General features: G+C 41.4%; 1 protein-coding gene across 1 annotated transcript in view; it reads left to right on the forward strand.

Moving 5' to 3' along the window:
* DYNC2H1 (dynein cytoplasmic 2 heavy chain 1) overlaps positions 1–15,768 on the forward strand; it is a 362,438-nt gene that overhangs the window by 9,155 nt on the left and 337,515 nt on the right. The window contains 6 exon segments of the mRNA XM_030560509.1: positions 3,040–3,272; positions 3,601–3,735; positions 3,830–3,943; positions 4,119–4,230; positions 4,732–4,856; positions 15,233–15,408. Coding sequence (XP_030416369.1) covers positions 3,040–3,272; positions 3,601–3,735; positions 3,830–3,943; positions 4,119–4,230; positions 4,732–4,856; positions 15,233–15,408 — 895 coding nt within the window.

Below are 15,768 nucleotides of genomic sequence, written 5' to 3' on the forward strand. Positions count from 1 at the left end.
ATTAATCTGACATCATTCCCAGACAAAATAATCTGGACTATCAACAAAGAATTGGAGGCTAAAAATATAATTAATACCAGTCAATATGTTTTCCTGATAAGTAGGTATTGTCAGACCTGTTATCTTGGCAACTGTGTTGATATAGTATACTTGGATTTCTCCAAGGCATTTGACTCAGTATCACATGAAATTTTGACTAAAAAACTTGCATTATTTGGAACCAATGGGGCACACGTTGGATGGATTAAAACCAGCTCTCAAAATGTGGTTTTTAATGGGGAGACATCAGTGAGCTAGGCTATTTCTAGTGGGGTCCCTCAGGGATAAGTTCTTGGTCCAATGCTATTCAATATTTTTTATCAGAGTTTTAGATGATGATATAAAATCTTTACTGGTAAACTTTACAGATGACATGAAGACTGGGTAGTAAGAGTTATCTGAGTCTGCTTAAATGGTCACAGTCCAACAAAATGCATTTTAAAACAGCTAAATGCAAGGTAATATGTCTGGGAGCAAAGAATGAAGGCAATACCTGCAGGATGGGAGAATGTTTTGGAAAGCAGTGAAGGACTTAGAGAGCATTGTGGATGTCCATATCACCGTGAGTTGTTAGTGCAATACTGTGGCAAAAAGGGCTGTTGTGATCATTGGTTTTATAAACAGGAGAATATCAAGTAGAAATAGGGAAGTGGCCTTGCCTCTGTACACACAGCATTGTTAAGACCAATACTAGACTACTCTACTCTGTTCAGTTCTCCACACTTCAAGAAAGAGGTGGAAATATTGAGGAGTCTTACAGAAAAAGGCATAACAAGATCCATTGGGTAGAAGTTGAAGTTAGGCAAATTCACCCTTGAAATTAGTCTCAGGCCATGTCTACATCTAAAATTTTGCAGCGCTGGTTGTTACAGCTGTATTAGTACAGCTGTATAGGGCCAGCGCTGCAGAGTGGCCACACTTACAGCAACCAGCGCTGCAAGTGGTGTTAGATGTGGCCACACTGCAGCGCTGTTGGGCGGCTTCAAGGGGGGTTCCGGGACGAGAGAGCAAACCGGGAAAGGAAACCAGCTTCGCCGCGGTTTGCTCTCTCGGTCCCGGAGCCACCCAGCAAACCGCAGGGAAGGAGACCTGCTTGCTCGGGGTTCCGGGACCGAGAGAGCAAACCGGGAACGCCGCGGTTTGCTCTCTCGGTCCCGGAGCCACCCAGCAAACCGCAGGGAAGGAGACCTGCTTGCTCGGGGTTCCGGCACCGAGAGAGCAAACCGGGAACGCCGCGGTTTGCTCTCTCGGTCCCGGAGCCACCCAGCAAACCGCAGGGAAGGAGACCTGCTTGCTCGGGGTTCCGGGACCGAGAGAGCAAACCGGGAAAGGAAACCAGCTTGGCCGCGGTTTGCTCTCTCGGTCCCGGAGCCACCCAGCAAACCGCAGGGAAGGAGACCTGCTTGCTCGGGGTTCCGGGACCGAGAGAGCAAACCGGGAACGCCGCGGTTTGCTCTCTCGGTCCCGGAGCCACCCAGCAAACCGCAGGGAAGGAGACCTGCTTGCTCGGGGTTCCGGGACCGAGAGAGCAAACCGGGAACGCCGCGGTTTGCTCTCTCGGTCCCGGAGCCACCCAGCAAACTGCAGGGAAGGAGACCTGCTTGCTCGGGGTTCCGGGACCGAGAGAGCAAACCGGGAACGCCGCGGTTTGCTCTCTCGGTCCCGGAGCCACCCAGCAAACCGCAGGGAAGGAGACCTGCTTGCTCGGGGTTCCGGGACCGAGAGAGCAAACCGGGAACGCCGCGGTTTGCTCTCTCGGTCCCGGAGCCACCCAGCAAACCGCAGGGAAGGAGACCTGCTTGCTCGGGGTTCCGGGACCGAGAGAGCAAACCGGGAAAGGAGACCCGCTTCGCCGCGGTTTGCTCTCTCGGTCCCGGAGCCACCCAGCAAACCGCAGGGAAGGAGACCTGCTTGCTCGGGGTTCCGGGACCGAGAGAGCAAACCGGGAAAGGAGACCCGCTTCGCCGCGGTTTGCTCTCGCGTTCCCGGAGCCACCCAGCAAACCGCAGGGAAGGAGACCTGCTTGCTCGGGGTTCCGGGACCGAGAGAGCAAACCGCGGCGAAGCTGGTTTCCTTTCCCGGTTTGCTCTCTCGGTCCCGGAACCCCGAGCAAGCAGGTCTCCTTCCCTGCGGTTTGCTGGGTGGCTCCGGGACCGAGAGAGCAAACCGGGAAAGGAAACCAGCTTGATTACCAGAGGCTTCCTCCTTCCACGGAGGTCAAGAAAAGCGCTGGTAACTGTCTACATTGGATTACCAGCGCTGGATCACCAGCGCTGGATCCTCTACACCCGAGACAAAACGGGAGTACGGCCAGCGCTGCAAACAGGGAGTTGCAGCGCTGGTGGTGCCCTGCAGATGTGTACACTTTCAAAGTTGCAGCGCTGTAACTCCCTCACCAGCGCTGCAACTTTCTGATGTAGACAAGCCCTCAGTTTCCTAACTGTCAGGGTGATTCAACACTGGAACAACTTATCCGGGGAGGTGGTGGACTCACCATTGCTTGGAATCCTTGAAATGAGATTAGATATCTTTCTAAAATGTGTGGTTTAATTCAGCTTCTGGGAAAAATTCTATAGCCTGTGCATATAGGGGTCAGGCTGGATGGTCATGGTGGTCTCTTTTGGCCTGGCAGTCTATGAATCCTCATTTCATTCCTCCCTTCATAGGCCATGGTGAGGATGAGAAGCTCTGCATTGTCCTCAACATGCTCATAACACATGCAACTGTGCATTAAAACTTTTATTTTTAAATATGTTGTCTTGCACAGTGTGTATATAATTTAATTTATTAAGGATTCCAGTTCTGTAGCTCTTACTTGTCAGCAAAGGATTGCAGAATCAGGCCCTAAGTGAATAGTAGTTTATGAGATTTGCATTTAGTATCAAAATATCTCTTCAGTAGTTTTTAAAAATGTAAATGCACAGTGGTGTGGAATATAAAGAGAGGATTTTAAACACACTTGTTATATTTGGGTCTGTGTATGTTTTTGTGCTGTTTTAGGTGGCTCTCTTGGTAGGTTTGTTCAGAAAAAAATGGGAACTTTGAATCTGTGGGAGGATGCTTTTCACATTGTGAAAGAAAATCTGAAGGCTGGTATCATGATTTGTGAACAGTGGGTAGCTGCCTGTGATCACCTAACTGGACAACTATGGCAACGGTATACACCACATCTGTGGAAAAGTGAGAAATATGTTCCTGAATCATTAGACAAACTTGGCAAACGTCTTGATGAGGTATCCACACTTGGTGAAGTTTGATTTGTTTTTGTTGGAAACAAAACTACAAAGGATTTTTTTTAGTTGTAAATAAAACTGTAATATTTTCTCATCATTTTTATAATCAGAGCATGGTTTAATACACATATTTGGGTTCAATGTTTATTTGACTTTAGCTCCTTGCTAAGGAAGTATCATTTGTGATGGGGTAGTATGGTACAGATGGGGGAGTTTGTGCTGTGTATTACATTTCTTGCTTTTAATGTAAGTTATCTGCCCAGGCATCATAGTAATGGGCACATAAAATTCCCATTACAATAAATGAAATATTACTTTTTTGTTTTAGGTGCTGACTATTAGAACACTTCATGAAAAACTTGCATATTTTTTACCAGTGGGGGAACAGCAAACATTGCATCTTGCTCAGGTGTTTGAACCCTTTGCTGGCCTGAATCCTGTGCACTATAACCCCTACACAGAGGTATAATGTTAATTTTTTTTCTATACATAATTTCTGTGACTTTATTGTGAGTATTAACATATCTCAAACTAACACAGCTATTCATTATCTCCAGCCTTTATGGAGAGCTGCAGTGTCTCAGTATGAGAGAATTGTTGCACCAGTGGAACAGAAAATAGCAAGCAAATTGAAAACATTTATTTCAGAAATTCAAGACAGTCCGCAACAGGTAAAAATATTTTTATATCACAAAGGCTTTACTATGTATCAGGTTGCAGAATTCTCAAATAGTTATTTTAAGACAAATGATCACATATAGGTTTTATGAACAGTGGTGCCTAAGAATGTGTTTCATTTTATTGAGTAGAAATAATCTTTTTTCTTTACATTATTTCTTATGCTAGCTGCTTCAAGCATTTCAGAAATATAAGGAACTGGTAAAACGCCCAAGCATTAGTAAAGAGTTGCTTTTGGAAAGGGAAACTTTGCTAGCAAGACTTCAGGACTCTGTCAAAGGTAAAAGTGTATCCTAGACAATTCAGAATCAATTTGGAAATGTTTTAATTGTTCTCTACTTTGTCTCTTTTTTTCTTTTGGAAGTAGTATTTTGCAACAATTCAGGGGTAGGCAATCTATGGCACGGGTGCCGAAGGTGGCATGTGAGCTGATTTTCAGTGGCACTCACACTGCCCAGGTCCTGGCCACTGGTTCCGGGGGCTCTGCATTTTAATTTAGTTTTAAATGAATCTTCTTAAACATTTTAAAAACCTTATTTACTTTACATACAACAATAGTTTAGTTATATATTATAGACTTATAGAAAGAGACCTTCTAAAAATATTAAAATGTATTACTGGTACGCGAAACCTTAAATTAGAGTGAATAAATGAAGACTCGGCACACCGCTTCCAAAGGTTGCCGACCCCTGGTCTAGTATGTTTTTTGTAGCTATAATTCATTATTGCTAACTGGTTCTGTTGCTTTGTGGGTCTAACATGAACAGTTTGTTTGATACAGATTTTCGAACAGACTTTGAAGCTCGATGCCATGGTGTTCCTGGTGATGTATCTGGACCACTTTCAGGAAAAAATCTTTCTGAAGTTGTCAATAATATTGTTTGGGTGCGGCAGCTGCAGTTGAAGGTAATAGTTTAAATTCTTGTTGAGACACTGCATACTGACTTCCAAGTAAAAAATGTGGCTCAAAGGTACTCAACATCTGCAACACTCGTTGACTTCACTGGGGTTAAAAGTTCAAAGCTCCTCTTCAGTAGGACTCTTGCTAAATAGTTTTTCATTTATTCAACATGTAAAAATTATCTCTTGGATAAATAATACATTGAAAAACTTCTTATGTTAAACAAGGTTTTTTACAAAATATTTTAGAGTATTACAAAAATTGGGAAAGACTAGAATTCTACAGTGGTGGTAGACACTCTGGCTCAGATTGCTTCCTCAAGTATGCACATGTGGTTCCCATAAAAGACTTACGATGAGCCAGACTGTGACCCACTTACTCTCAGTAGTGAGTAGTAACTCATGAGTAGTCCTTCAGAAATCAGTTGTATTTCTTGTGTGAATAAATGCTCACCAGTGCAAGCAAGGAGTTCCCAGTATCATATTAAAAAGCAGAATTGTTAGTTCTTTGTAGTAACGTCAGGGTGCTGTACATTAGTGTTTTCTGTTTCACAACAGGATGGGTTAAAGGTATTTGCTCAGTTATAATTCCCTGCCTTTGATTAGTTTGTATTCAAACAATAATAACAGACAATATCTGTGCTTTGCTATCATCACATTTATAATTTGTTATATAAATGGGTTTCTAAGATTAAAGAAATGCATGTGAGGTGTTCAGTATGTAACATTTAAGTGTGTGGAATAAGGAGAAGACAGGTAGAAATGAATTAATTGAATGGAAAGATTTGTACAGATTCATACACTAGATTCACATATCCTGATGAATTTGACTTTAGAGTAAATATTTCAAGTTTTTAGACAGTCTAAAATCCAACTCAGAAGGTAGCATCAGCTATAACATATGCACCATCACTTCTTTATACATACACCGATGTTTGTGCCAATGGCATACTTTTGGTTTTTGAGAAAGGCTTCCTTGCTCAGCTTTCCTTCTAAAATTGCCGGAGGCATTTTACTATTCTAAACTTTTTACTTAAATTGCAGTTTGTAACAGAGTTATGAGAATAGGCACATTTTTTAAACATACATGCCATAAAAAGATATTTTTAAAAGTGATGGAAAAAAGTGTTCAGACCCTCTGAATATTTCCTTATGCTTTTGGCACTCAGTTGAAATTCATCTTCTCATTTTTCTTGAGATCCTGGGAGAAACACTGCTTCCTAATATATTTGACTGTATAATAGAGACCTCATTCTGGCTTACAAAGGTGAAACTATCAACATAATGATCTTAAGAGAGAGAGAGAATTTATAATAATTTACCAAATTCAGATTAACCAAAGCTTTGTATTGTAATCTTCTTTGTGCTCCAGGTCCCCCAAGTCCAGGGCACACTAATTAACAAGGCACCAGCTGGCTTCAAAGAGGCTGTGTTCTATTCTAACCAAAAAGCACAGTAAAGAGGATGCTAGATAGCTTTTTGGACTATTCAGTTGTAGATCTGCTGGCCTGTCTCCCCCAACCGAAGAAGGACTCATGCCACACCCAAAAGTCTATTCAGGTCCTTCCTTCAGGGCAGTTTTATTCTTCAAATAAAAAAACTTGCAAAGTAACACACAATTTTTCAACTGTCCTCTGCATAGTGTCATTCCTGGGAGTTTTTCTGATTAGTGCAGCAAGATGGTAGAAGCTTCTAGTAGCAGTGCCGGTCAGGTGCCCATGCTCCCCCATCCTTCCTGTATGGCGCTTAAGGGCATTCTAAGAGCATGACTATATAGGAGCTGTGGTGCCACTACAGCCTCAGTTCTTTCCAACAGCTGCAGTGAAAGGATATGAACCATTGGATCACAAAGATGTATTGACTGATAGTGCCTTCATATTAGTTCATTGCTGTTAGTAGTTCATAGTTTTTATAGTTAGTAGTCTATACTTTAGTTTTAGGATAAATTAGGCCACATTTAGATTATATCATAGTTTTAAGGTATAGTTTTATAGTTCAGTATGGATGATCCCATTCTGAAGAAACATGGGTTCAGGTGGTGCACATCTTTCCCAGCGCTCCTCTTTGCATCTGACATACATGTTCAATGTCTAAAGTGTTTGAGGGAGAACCTTTTTCCCAGCATGTTGTGCTACCTGTAATACTTTCACACCTTGGGCCCAGAAGGAAAGACAAAATAGACTTCTGGCCCAGTACTTAATTTTTAATGAAAGAGGTGCTGGGGCTCAAGTGATTTTTTACGTTCATAACTGGTGCAGCAAGCCCAGAGGTGCTGGGGCTATGAACCCTCAAGCCTAGTGGTGCCAGGGCTCAGCCCTGGCACAAATTAAGCACTGTTCAAGCCTTTTTATTACAGGAGGTTTTGTCTGTCAAGCCCCTGGGATCTGAGAACTCTGAAGGATCTGAAAATAAGGATAGGCGGTCTGAATCAGCGCTGAGTACATCTAGAGCCAAGAAAATTGCAACAATGAAGTCTTTCATCTTGGCACTGAGATCCAGTTCCAGATTGGTGGATCTGACTGTTCTTAAGCCTTTGGATCTGACTCCAAAATCAATACATTTATTATTAATTGTGGAACCCATTTCGGACAGTCATCCTAAGGGTCCAAATAACTTATTGGAACTGGCTGCCTTGTTTCAGAGGAAACGGAAAGCTAAATTAAAACATATCTCTGGTAGTTCATCAGACTGTTCACATGCAAATCTGAGACCAAAGGATAGTAAATCTGTAGATCCATTCTAGAGATACGGATCCGAAGGAAAGGTCATCAGATCTGAACACATCAGTTCAGCAGCTTTAACTGTCGTGGTACAGATTCACATCTACTAACAGATCCGGCTATTTCTCATGGTTCTTATGATAAAAGACTGAGATGGGACACCAAACATGGAGATTCTCCAGTATCTCTTCCACCACCTAAGATTCCAACTGTAAGAAGAGATTTGTCACCATGCTACATGACCCAGATCTTCACAGAGGTCATTTCACCTGCTGTTTCAGTATTGGATCTGGGATGGGATCTGCAATCAGATATAGAGCTGGATCCAACAAGCAAGACTATGATCTGACCATTTACAGATGAGAATTTCCCTTCATGGCACCCTATGTTCCAAACAAGGTATGTGAGACAGGTTTGGGGTGACTTGCAGGATTGGCATATATTGCCTTGGATGCTTGGGACATATTGGCCAACTTCTACTTACCACTATCACTCCAGGAACCATGAATCTTCATACCCACTACATCTTTCACTAGAACTGATGGATCTGAGAGTTGCAGATCTGAGGGGTAAGGATCCAACACTTAGAGAATGTTCCCTATCCTTACCACAGGAGACAATGAGGAGGCACATCAGACAACATTTCCTCTACAGGAATTTCAACAAGAAGAAATGGAAAATGTGGATGTAGATACAGCATTTTCTCCTTCTGAGGACACAGTTCAGTTTCATAAGCTAGTGGATAGGATGGCATCAACTTTAATATTACATGAGTAGCTTTGAAAGAAGCCACATGTGATGTTGCACTCCATATGCTTTATGAAAATATGCTTGGAATGTGAATATAATGTAACTGGAATATGCTTTATGGAAAAGATCTCTTGTAAGGTATCATTACAAAGCTTATAATCTACAGAGTGTGTTCATCCTATTTGTATGTATGTATCATTCGTGTATCTGAAGCTAGAAATATAAAGTATTACTCTGAAGTCCTATTGTAACTATGCAAAGTGTGGCCCATTAATGGTGGCTTGGAAACTTGATGGCTCCCATTAACTAGGACAATTGGCTCTGTTTACTTGTAAGCCTTCCTGTATATGTGGATGCCAGCCAGTAAGTAATGAAGTCTCACATGACATCTGAACATGTCACATGATACTGGAATCCATCTTATATCTGGTGCTTTTCCATTTAGAAGGAAGGATGGGAACCCAGAGACAAAGGATTCCTACCTTGTGCCAAAGATATAAAAGGGAGTGGAACAGAACAAAGGAGGCTACCAGTCATGAGAAATCCTCTAGTTACCACCTGAGCTGGAACTAACAAGAACTTTACCAGGGGAAAGGATTGGGCCCAGACTAGACGGGAGTCTAGTCTGTGAAAGAAGCATATTGGAACATCTCTGAGATTTACCTGTATACAGTTTATTAATGTATTAGGCTTAGACTTGTGTGTGTTGTTTTATTTTGCTTGGTAACTTACTTTGTGCTGTCTGTTATTTCTTGAAACCACTTAAATCCTATTTTTCATTCTTAATAAAATCACTTTTGTTTATTATTGAACCCAGAGTAAGTGATTAATACCTGGGTGAGCAAACAGCTGTGCATATCTCTCTATCAGTATATAGAGCATGGACAATTTATAAGTTTAATCTATATAAGCTTTATACAGAGCAAAATAGTTTTATTTGGGGTTTGGATCCCATTGGGTACTGGGTGCAGGAAAAAGGTGACTTGCTGAGCAGTTTTTGGTTAAAGTCTGCAGCTTTGGGGGCATGGACCAGACCTGAGTCTGTGTTGCAGCAGACTAGTGTGTCTGGCTCAACAAGGAAGGGTTCTAGAGTCCCAGGCTGGCAGTGGAAAACAGGCTCAGAGGTCATTCCAGCACATCAGGTGACAGTCCCAAGGGGATCTCTGTGACTGAACCCGTCATACCACACATCCAATATTTTGTGTTCTATTGCAAAGAATAAGGTGTGATTGCCTATACTAGAAGATCTCTGGCAACCAGCAAAATCTTCTGGTCAAATCCATCTTCATTTCAGTCAGTTTAAAAAATGGCAGATAAATTATGCCAGATCCCACAGGAAGGGTTTTTCTGTTTTCATGTGCACTCTCAAACTAATTCTTTTGTGGTAGCAGCATCAGGTCAAAGATCCAGGTCAGGTCTTCAGCACTTGACTCTCTATGACAAAGAAGGAAAAAAGTTGGACTCTCTAAGAAGAATTTTTTTTTATCGCTTTCTTTAAATATGCGTATGGTCGATATCAAGCAGTAATGGCCAGATATCAGTTTCACTTGTGGGAGAAGATTTGTCTTAACCAAGAACCTCCCAGAGGACCAGAGGAGATTAACAGCTCTCATTATAAAAGGGCAACTTGTGGCAAAACATGTCCTTAGGCCATCATTTGATGTTTCTGACGCTGCATTAAGATCTGTGGTTTTAGTGATCACTCTCCACAGACATGCATGGCTACAGTCCTCATTTGCCTATGGAAAGAAAGACAAAAACAAGGATTTACTTTCTGAAGGAGATGGATTATTTTTAGTGCAAAAACTGATAAAATGATGGAGAAAATGAAGGACATAAGCTCACCTATGAGATCTTTGTATTACCTCTTTATCGTAGAAAGACATCTGTATTTATCTTCAGATATCATAGACAATATCTTCCATCTTCTTTCCCTTCTTCTTCTTAAACCTCTGAGAGGCAGCGTTATTATCAACACTGAAAACAGACATCCTCTAAAATGCAGGAGAGGAAAAAATCCCACAAGCCCAGGACAAGGATGAAGAACTCCTTGATTACATCTTTCTTGCCTAATATCAGCCTGCAGATTTGATGTGATGAATGAAAGCTTCATACCAATTTCAATAAATACTACCCATATTTTCAGAAACTGTCTCTCTCATTTATACAGTGCACTGTCAAATGTCACCTCAGACAGATGGGTTTTAGATAAAATAAAAGCATGCTATACCATCCAATTCAAATTCCTTCCTCCATGCAACTCCTCTCACTTTCCTTATGTAAGAACAACCATCCTGGGTCAGATCAGAGGTCCATAAAATCATAGAATCGTAGGACTGGAAGGGACTTTGAGAGGTCTTCTGGTCCAGTCCCCTGCACTCAAGGCAGGACTAAGTATTATATCTATCTCAGTATCCTATCTTCCGACTATGGCCAATGCCAGATGCTTCAGAGGGAATGAACAGAACAGGCAATCATCAAGTGATCCATCTGCTGTCCACTATCTTTTCAGGGACTCTTCTGATGATAACTTCCTTTAGATTCCAGGCACAAGGGATTTCACTCCTGGTATTTTCTAATCCCCTAAAAATAATGGAGGCCTCAGACCAATTCTACACCTCATCTTTAAACAAATTCATCAGGAAGTTTCAATTCAGGATGGTGAGTATGGCATTAATTATTCCCTCCCTGTCCACTTTTGAATTGGTTTGGTGATCTCAATCTCAAAGATTCATCTTTCAGGAAGACCCTCACATTGAAAATATCTCTGTTTTTCTGTTGGTTCAGACCATTTCCAGTACAGAGTCCTACTGTTTGGCCTTTCAACCACACCCAAAGTCTTGACCAAATGCATGGCTCTGGTAGCAGCATATCTGAGAAGACAGGCATTTTTTTGTATTTCTGTACTGAGACAATTGGCTTCTGAAGGCTTCCTCAGAAGAAGAATTACAGAAAGCCATTTTGGTCACTCATTCTTTATTTGGAACCTTTGGTCTTCTCGTAAAGTAAAAAGAGTCTCTTCTCACACCGTCACAAAAGATTCCATTCATTGGTGTGATTCTCAACTCCATAAAAGGAAGAGGTTTTAAAAATTAAAAAGTACCATATGCTTCAATATCCCTGTGAAAAGGTAGTTTATCTAATGGTATCCATCCATGACCTATGTGACTCCATATGCCAGGCTCAGAATGAGACCTCTTCAGCAATGACTACTAAGGAGTTTCAGACCCATTATGAACAGTATGCAAAAAAATACTCACTGTTCTGAAGAAGGTTTTTCTCTCTCTAAGATGGTGACTGGAACCTCAAAATGTCCTCAAGGGAGTTTTGTTCAACCCACCTCCTTTTTTAATAATACATACACAGGGGGAAGCACATCTTTGCAATTAGTACATTCAAGGCCTTTGGAACAACAAAGAATCTCTGTTGCACATAAATGTATTCAAGATTGAGGGCAGTCTGACTCAGAGCAGCATACCATAATCATGTAATTGTCAAATTCGTTTTTACGTATATGCTGGTTAAGAACTTTTTGAAAGGACGTTAAACCTGTGTCCCCCTGTGTGAAACCCTGTTCCTCCATGGAATCAGAATTTAGTTTTGATTCAACTCGTCGCAACCATTTTAACCTATAGTGAGCTACTCTTTGTTCCATTTATTTGTGAAGATGGCTTTTATAATAGCAGTTAGTTCAGCCAGAAGATTTAGTGAACTACATGCATTGGTGATAGATCACCCTTTCAGTACTTTTTGTAAGGACAAGATGGTTGTGATGGGTTCCCGATGGTGCAATCTGGAACTGGGATACTGCAGAGACCTCTGGTTTACCAGCTTGGGCTCTCTCTCATACTGATATGTTGTGACAAGCTGCAAACCTCTCCCAAGTACTGCACTCACACAGATACCCACAAGCAGGGACACACCCAGCTGAGTTATTTGAATGATTCTCATGAAGCAGCAACAGAGAGGCTCCAACCAATTTCCCACAGCTCCCCATCTTAAGACTCCAGAGCCATACTACTGTCCTACTTTGATCAGAAGTCTGAGAAGTGTAAGTTTGTAACCCAGTCCACCCTCTCACTCCCCCAATGTGGAGAAGACGTGCACCAGCTTTTGTTCCTGAGCTGAGGTTTCCCAAGCACTTCAAGCAAGATATACTGTTTTAGGTAAAATATAGAACAGGTTTATTTACTACAGAAAGATAGATTTTAAGTGGTTATAAGTGGTAGGCATAAAAGAACTGAGATGGTCACCAAAGAAAATAAAAATGTGCGGTCAATCTATATTCTATAAACTAAACCGGATTGAATCAGGCGCTATTCTCATCCCACTGGATGTTATAGTCCTTAATGCGCAGATTCCCTCCTGAAGTCTGGACAAGACTCCTCAGATGATCTTAATTTTCTTGGCATCCCGGTTGTTTCCAGTGTAGGTGGTTAGAGGAGAAAGGGCCCTGTCTGCTTCAGCTGTCCTTTATTTTATACCCTTGGCCCATGTATCTGGCAGACACTAGCCAAGGCATGTCCTGGTGGGCTTTGCTGAGTCACAGTGAAAGATCAGTTCCGTTGGTATGGTGTTTGCATAGTTGAGTCACACAGTTGATTAATGTGTGGTCAGCACCCCACCTGGGCAGGGATCTTTTGCATGCCACTAGCAAACTTCAGCATATTTCAATAACAACCATATAGCATAATCTCATAACTTTTTATACACATTAATGATACTGAGACAAAACAAGCAGTTTCATCAGATCATGACCTTTCATATGATACCTTACACAGCATGCTTTGTATGATATATCACAACCATATATGAATAATGAATATGGGGGTTACAGGGTGTCATTATGAGGTACAGTGGTTCTTAGGCCATACCTTTCATTTTTTCTTAAAATAGTTTCTGAGATTCATGTAAATCAAACTATTAATATACTGGTGTTCTTTCCAAAGCCTCATTCATCTAAAAGGGAGGCCAGGTTACATTTGTTGGATGTCAAGACAGTACTATCATACTACTTAGATAGAAGAAGACTTAAAACTCATTTTTCTAAGTTTGTTTCGTATGCTGGTAACTCAAAGGGAAAGACATGTCATCTCAGTTCCTGTCTAGGTGGGTTAGACAGTGCATTGAAGAGTGTTATAGAATGAGGAGCTTCTCTTCCCATTCCTATTCTGCTTAGAGTTCATTCTACTAGGGCAGTAGCAGTGTCTACAGCTTTTATAAACATTCCCTTGAGATATGCAGAGCTGCTAAGTGGATTACTATTCACACATTCGTGAAGCCTTGCATTTTGGATATGGCATCCAAGATGGATGCCCAGTTTCGTAGAGCGTTACTCCAATCTCTGTTTACTTAGAACTCTGCACCTCTCCATCCAATTTACTCTACTACTTGCCAAACTACCCCAAGAGTGCGAATATGCAGAGAATACTCAAAGAAGAAATTAAGGTTACCTATTTGTAACCAGAGTGCTTTGAGATGGACTCTGCAAATTCATAGTCCTTCCACCTTCTCCACTCCTCCAGAGTCCAAATTAAAATATCAGTGGTTTTCCACTTTAGTGGTAGAAGAAACTGAGGTGGTAACTGTGCCACACCCCCTTTATACTCATATGCTTAAAACACGCTTAAGCGCTAGACAGGGAGAGTGAGGGAGCATGGTCACCTAGTGGTCACTGCTACTAATTTCTACCATCCTGCTGCACAGTTTGGTGCAGGTCTCCAGAGAATGAATATGCAGAGTTCACTTGAAGAACCTGGTTATAAGTTACCTTCATTTATTCCCCTGACCAAAACAAGCTGCAGGGGCCCAAAGGCCTTTCCTCTTGTGTCTCATTCCACCTGTTCTAGGACCAGGTTTAAAACAAATAAAAGGAAGTTCTTCACGCAGTGCACAGTCAACTTGTGGAACTCCTTCCCTGAGGAGGTTGTGAAGGCTAGGACTATAACAGCATTTAAAAGGGAACTGGATAAATTAATAGTGGTTAAGTCCATAAATGGCTATTAGCCAGGATGGGTAAGGAATGGTGTCCCTAGTCTCTGTTTGTCAGAGGGTGGAGATGGATGGCAGGAGAGAGATCACTTGATCATTGCCTGTTAGGTTCACTCCCTCTGGGGCATCTGGCATTGGCCACTGTTGGTAGACAGATACTGGGCTAGATGGACCTTTGGTCTGACCCGGTATGGCCGTTCTTATGTTCAGCCCCAGGAACCAAATTCCTTCCTGAAGCTCCCCTCCAACTAAGCCATCTCAGTTCTTTATAAGAATCACACACTCCTTCCTAGCTGGATCTGATAATCAAATAGGGGTAGATCACCATGTTCTACCAATATTAAAGGGCTTCTATTAACCTTCCTCACAGTCCGTCATCTGCACCACTTCACTGTACTCTGTGCTTGGGCCTCTAGTGCAAATTTCAAAGCCCACTGGCAGGTTCCCTTGATTTTGACAAAATCCTGTTCCTTAAGATTTTGAGTGTTCATTGAGGTCTTTAGGTAACTGCAGCTGTGCTGTTTTTTAAAATTTGTAAATGGAAGGTTTGTATATAGTGTTGATATCTTTTAATATTTGGCTTTTAATGGTCAGTGTTTTGAGTTTATACTAGAGTAAGTGACTACAGTATATTCATGTTAGATTAAAAAAGAACTAATGTAAAGGGTGAAAAGGACCCTATGGGTAGGGACTGTGACATGTAATATCTGGTTCTTAAAAAGGGAACACAAATGTTCCTTGAAAACCATGTGCTTTACCAAAAGTTCCCTTTCTTGGAGAACTCCACTTATAACAATTTGTCTTTAGATGTTTTGTGTTTTGCAAATAATGATTTTTGTAGTTATTATGATGTGTCTAAAATAAAAATACAATCCAGAAGTTATGCCCCTTTCATCGTTGACAAATGGGATTGTGTTTAAGGTAAATGATGCCATCAAGATTGCAGAGGCTCTTCTTTCTGACTTGTCTGGATTTCAAACATTCCGTCAAAATGCAGATGATCTTTTAGAACAGTTGAAGGTTTACGAACAAGAACAATTTGATGGTTGGTCCAGGGACATTCAGTCAGGTTTGTCGAATCCCCGGTCAGGACTTTGGTAAGTATAAAATATTGTATGCAGTAAGAACTATTACCAAAGTCTGTATTACAATGTAATCTAAAAAGAGCTGATGAAGACCTATACAGTGAAGCTCTGGTGTAGAAGAGAGAATAAATAAGAGAAATAAAATAAGGCAGTTCACAGCCACATCATTTTTGTGGATTGTATCAGACTTGGTTGGTAAAGCAAAATGAAATACGTTTGGGAATATTTTTATTATTATTTTTATTTGTTATTTGTATTACAGTAGTTCTTAGTGGCTGAATGAGATTGGAGTCCCATTGTGCTAGTTGCTAGACAAATATAGGATAACAGGTCATCAGTGTCCCTTAGAGCTCACAATCTAGATAGACAAGG

This window comes from Gopherus evgoodei, chromosome 1 (genome assembly GCF_007399415.2).
Source record: "Gopherus evgoodei ecotype Sinaloan lineage chromosome 1, rGopEvg1_v1.p, whole genome shotgun sequence".
In the NCBI taxonomy this organism is placed as follows: Eukaryota; Metazoa; Chordata; order Testudines; family Testudinidae; genus Gopherus; species Gopherus evgoodei.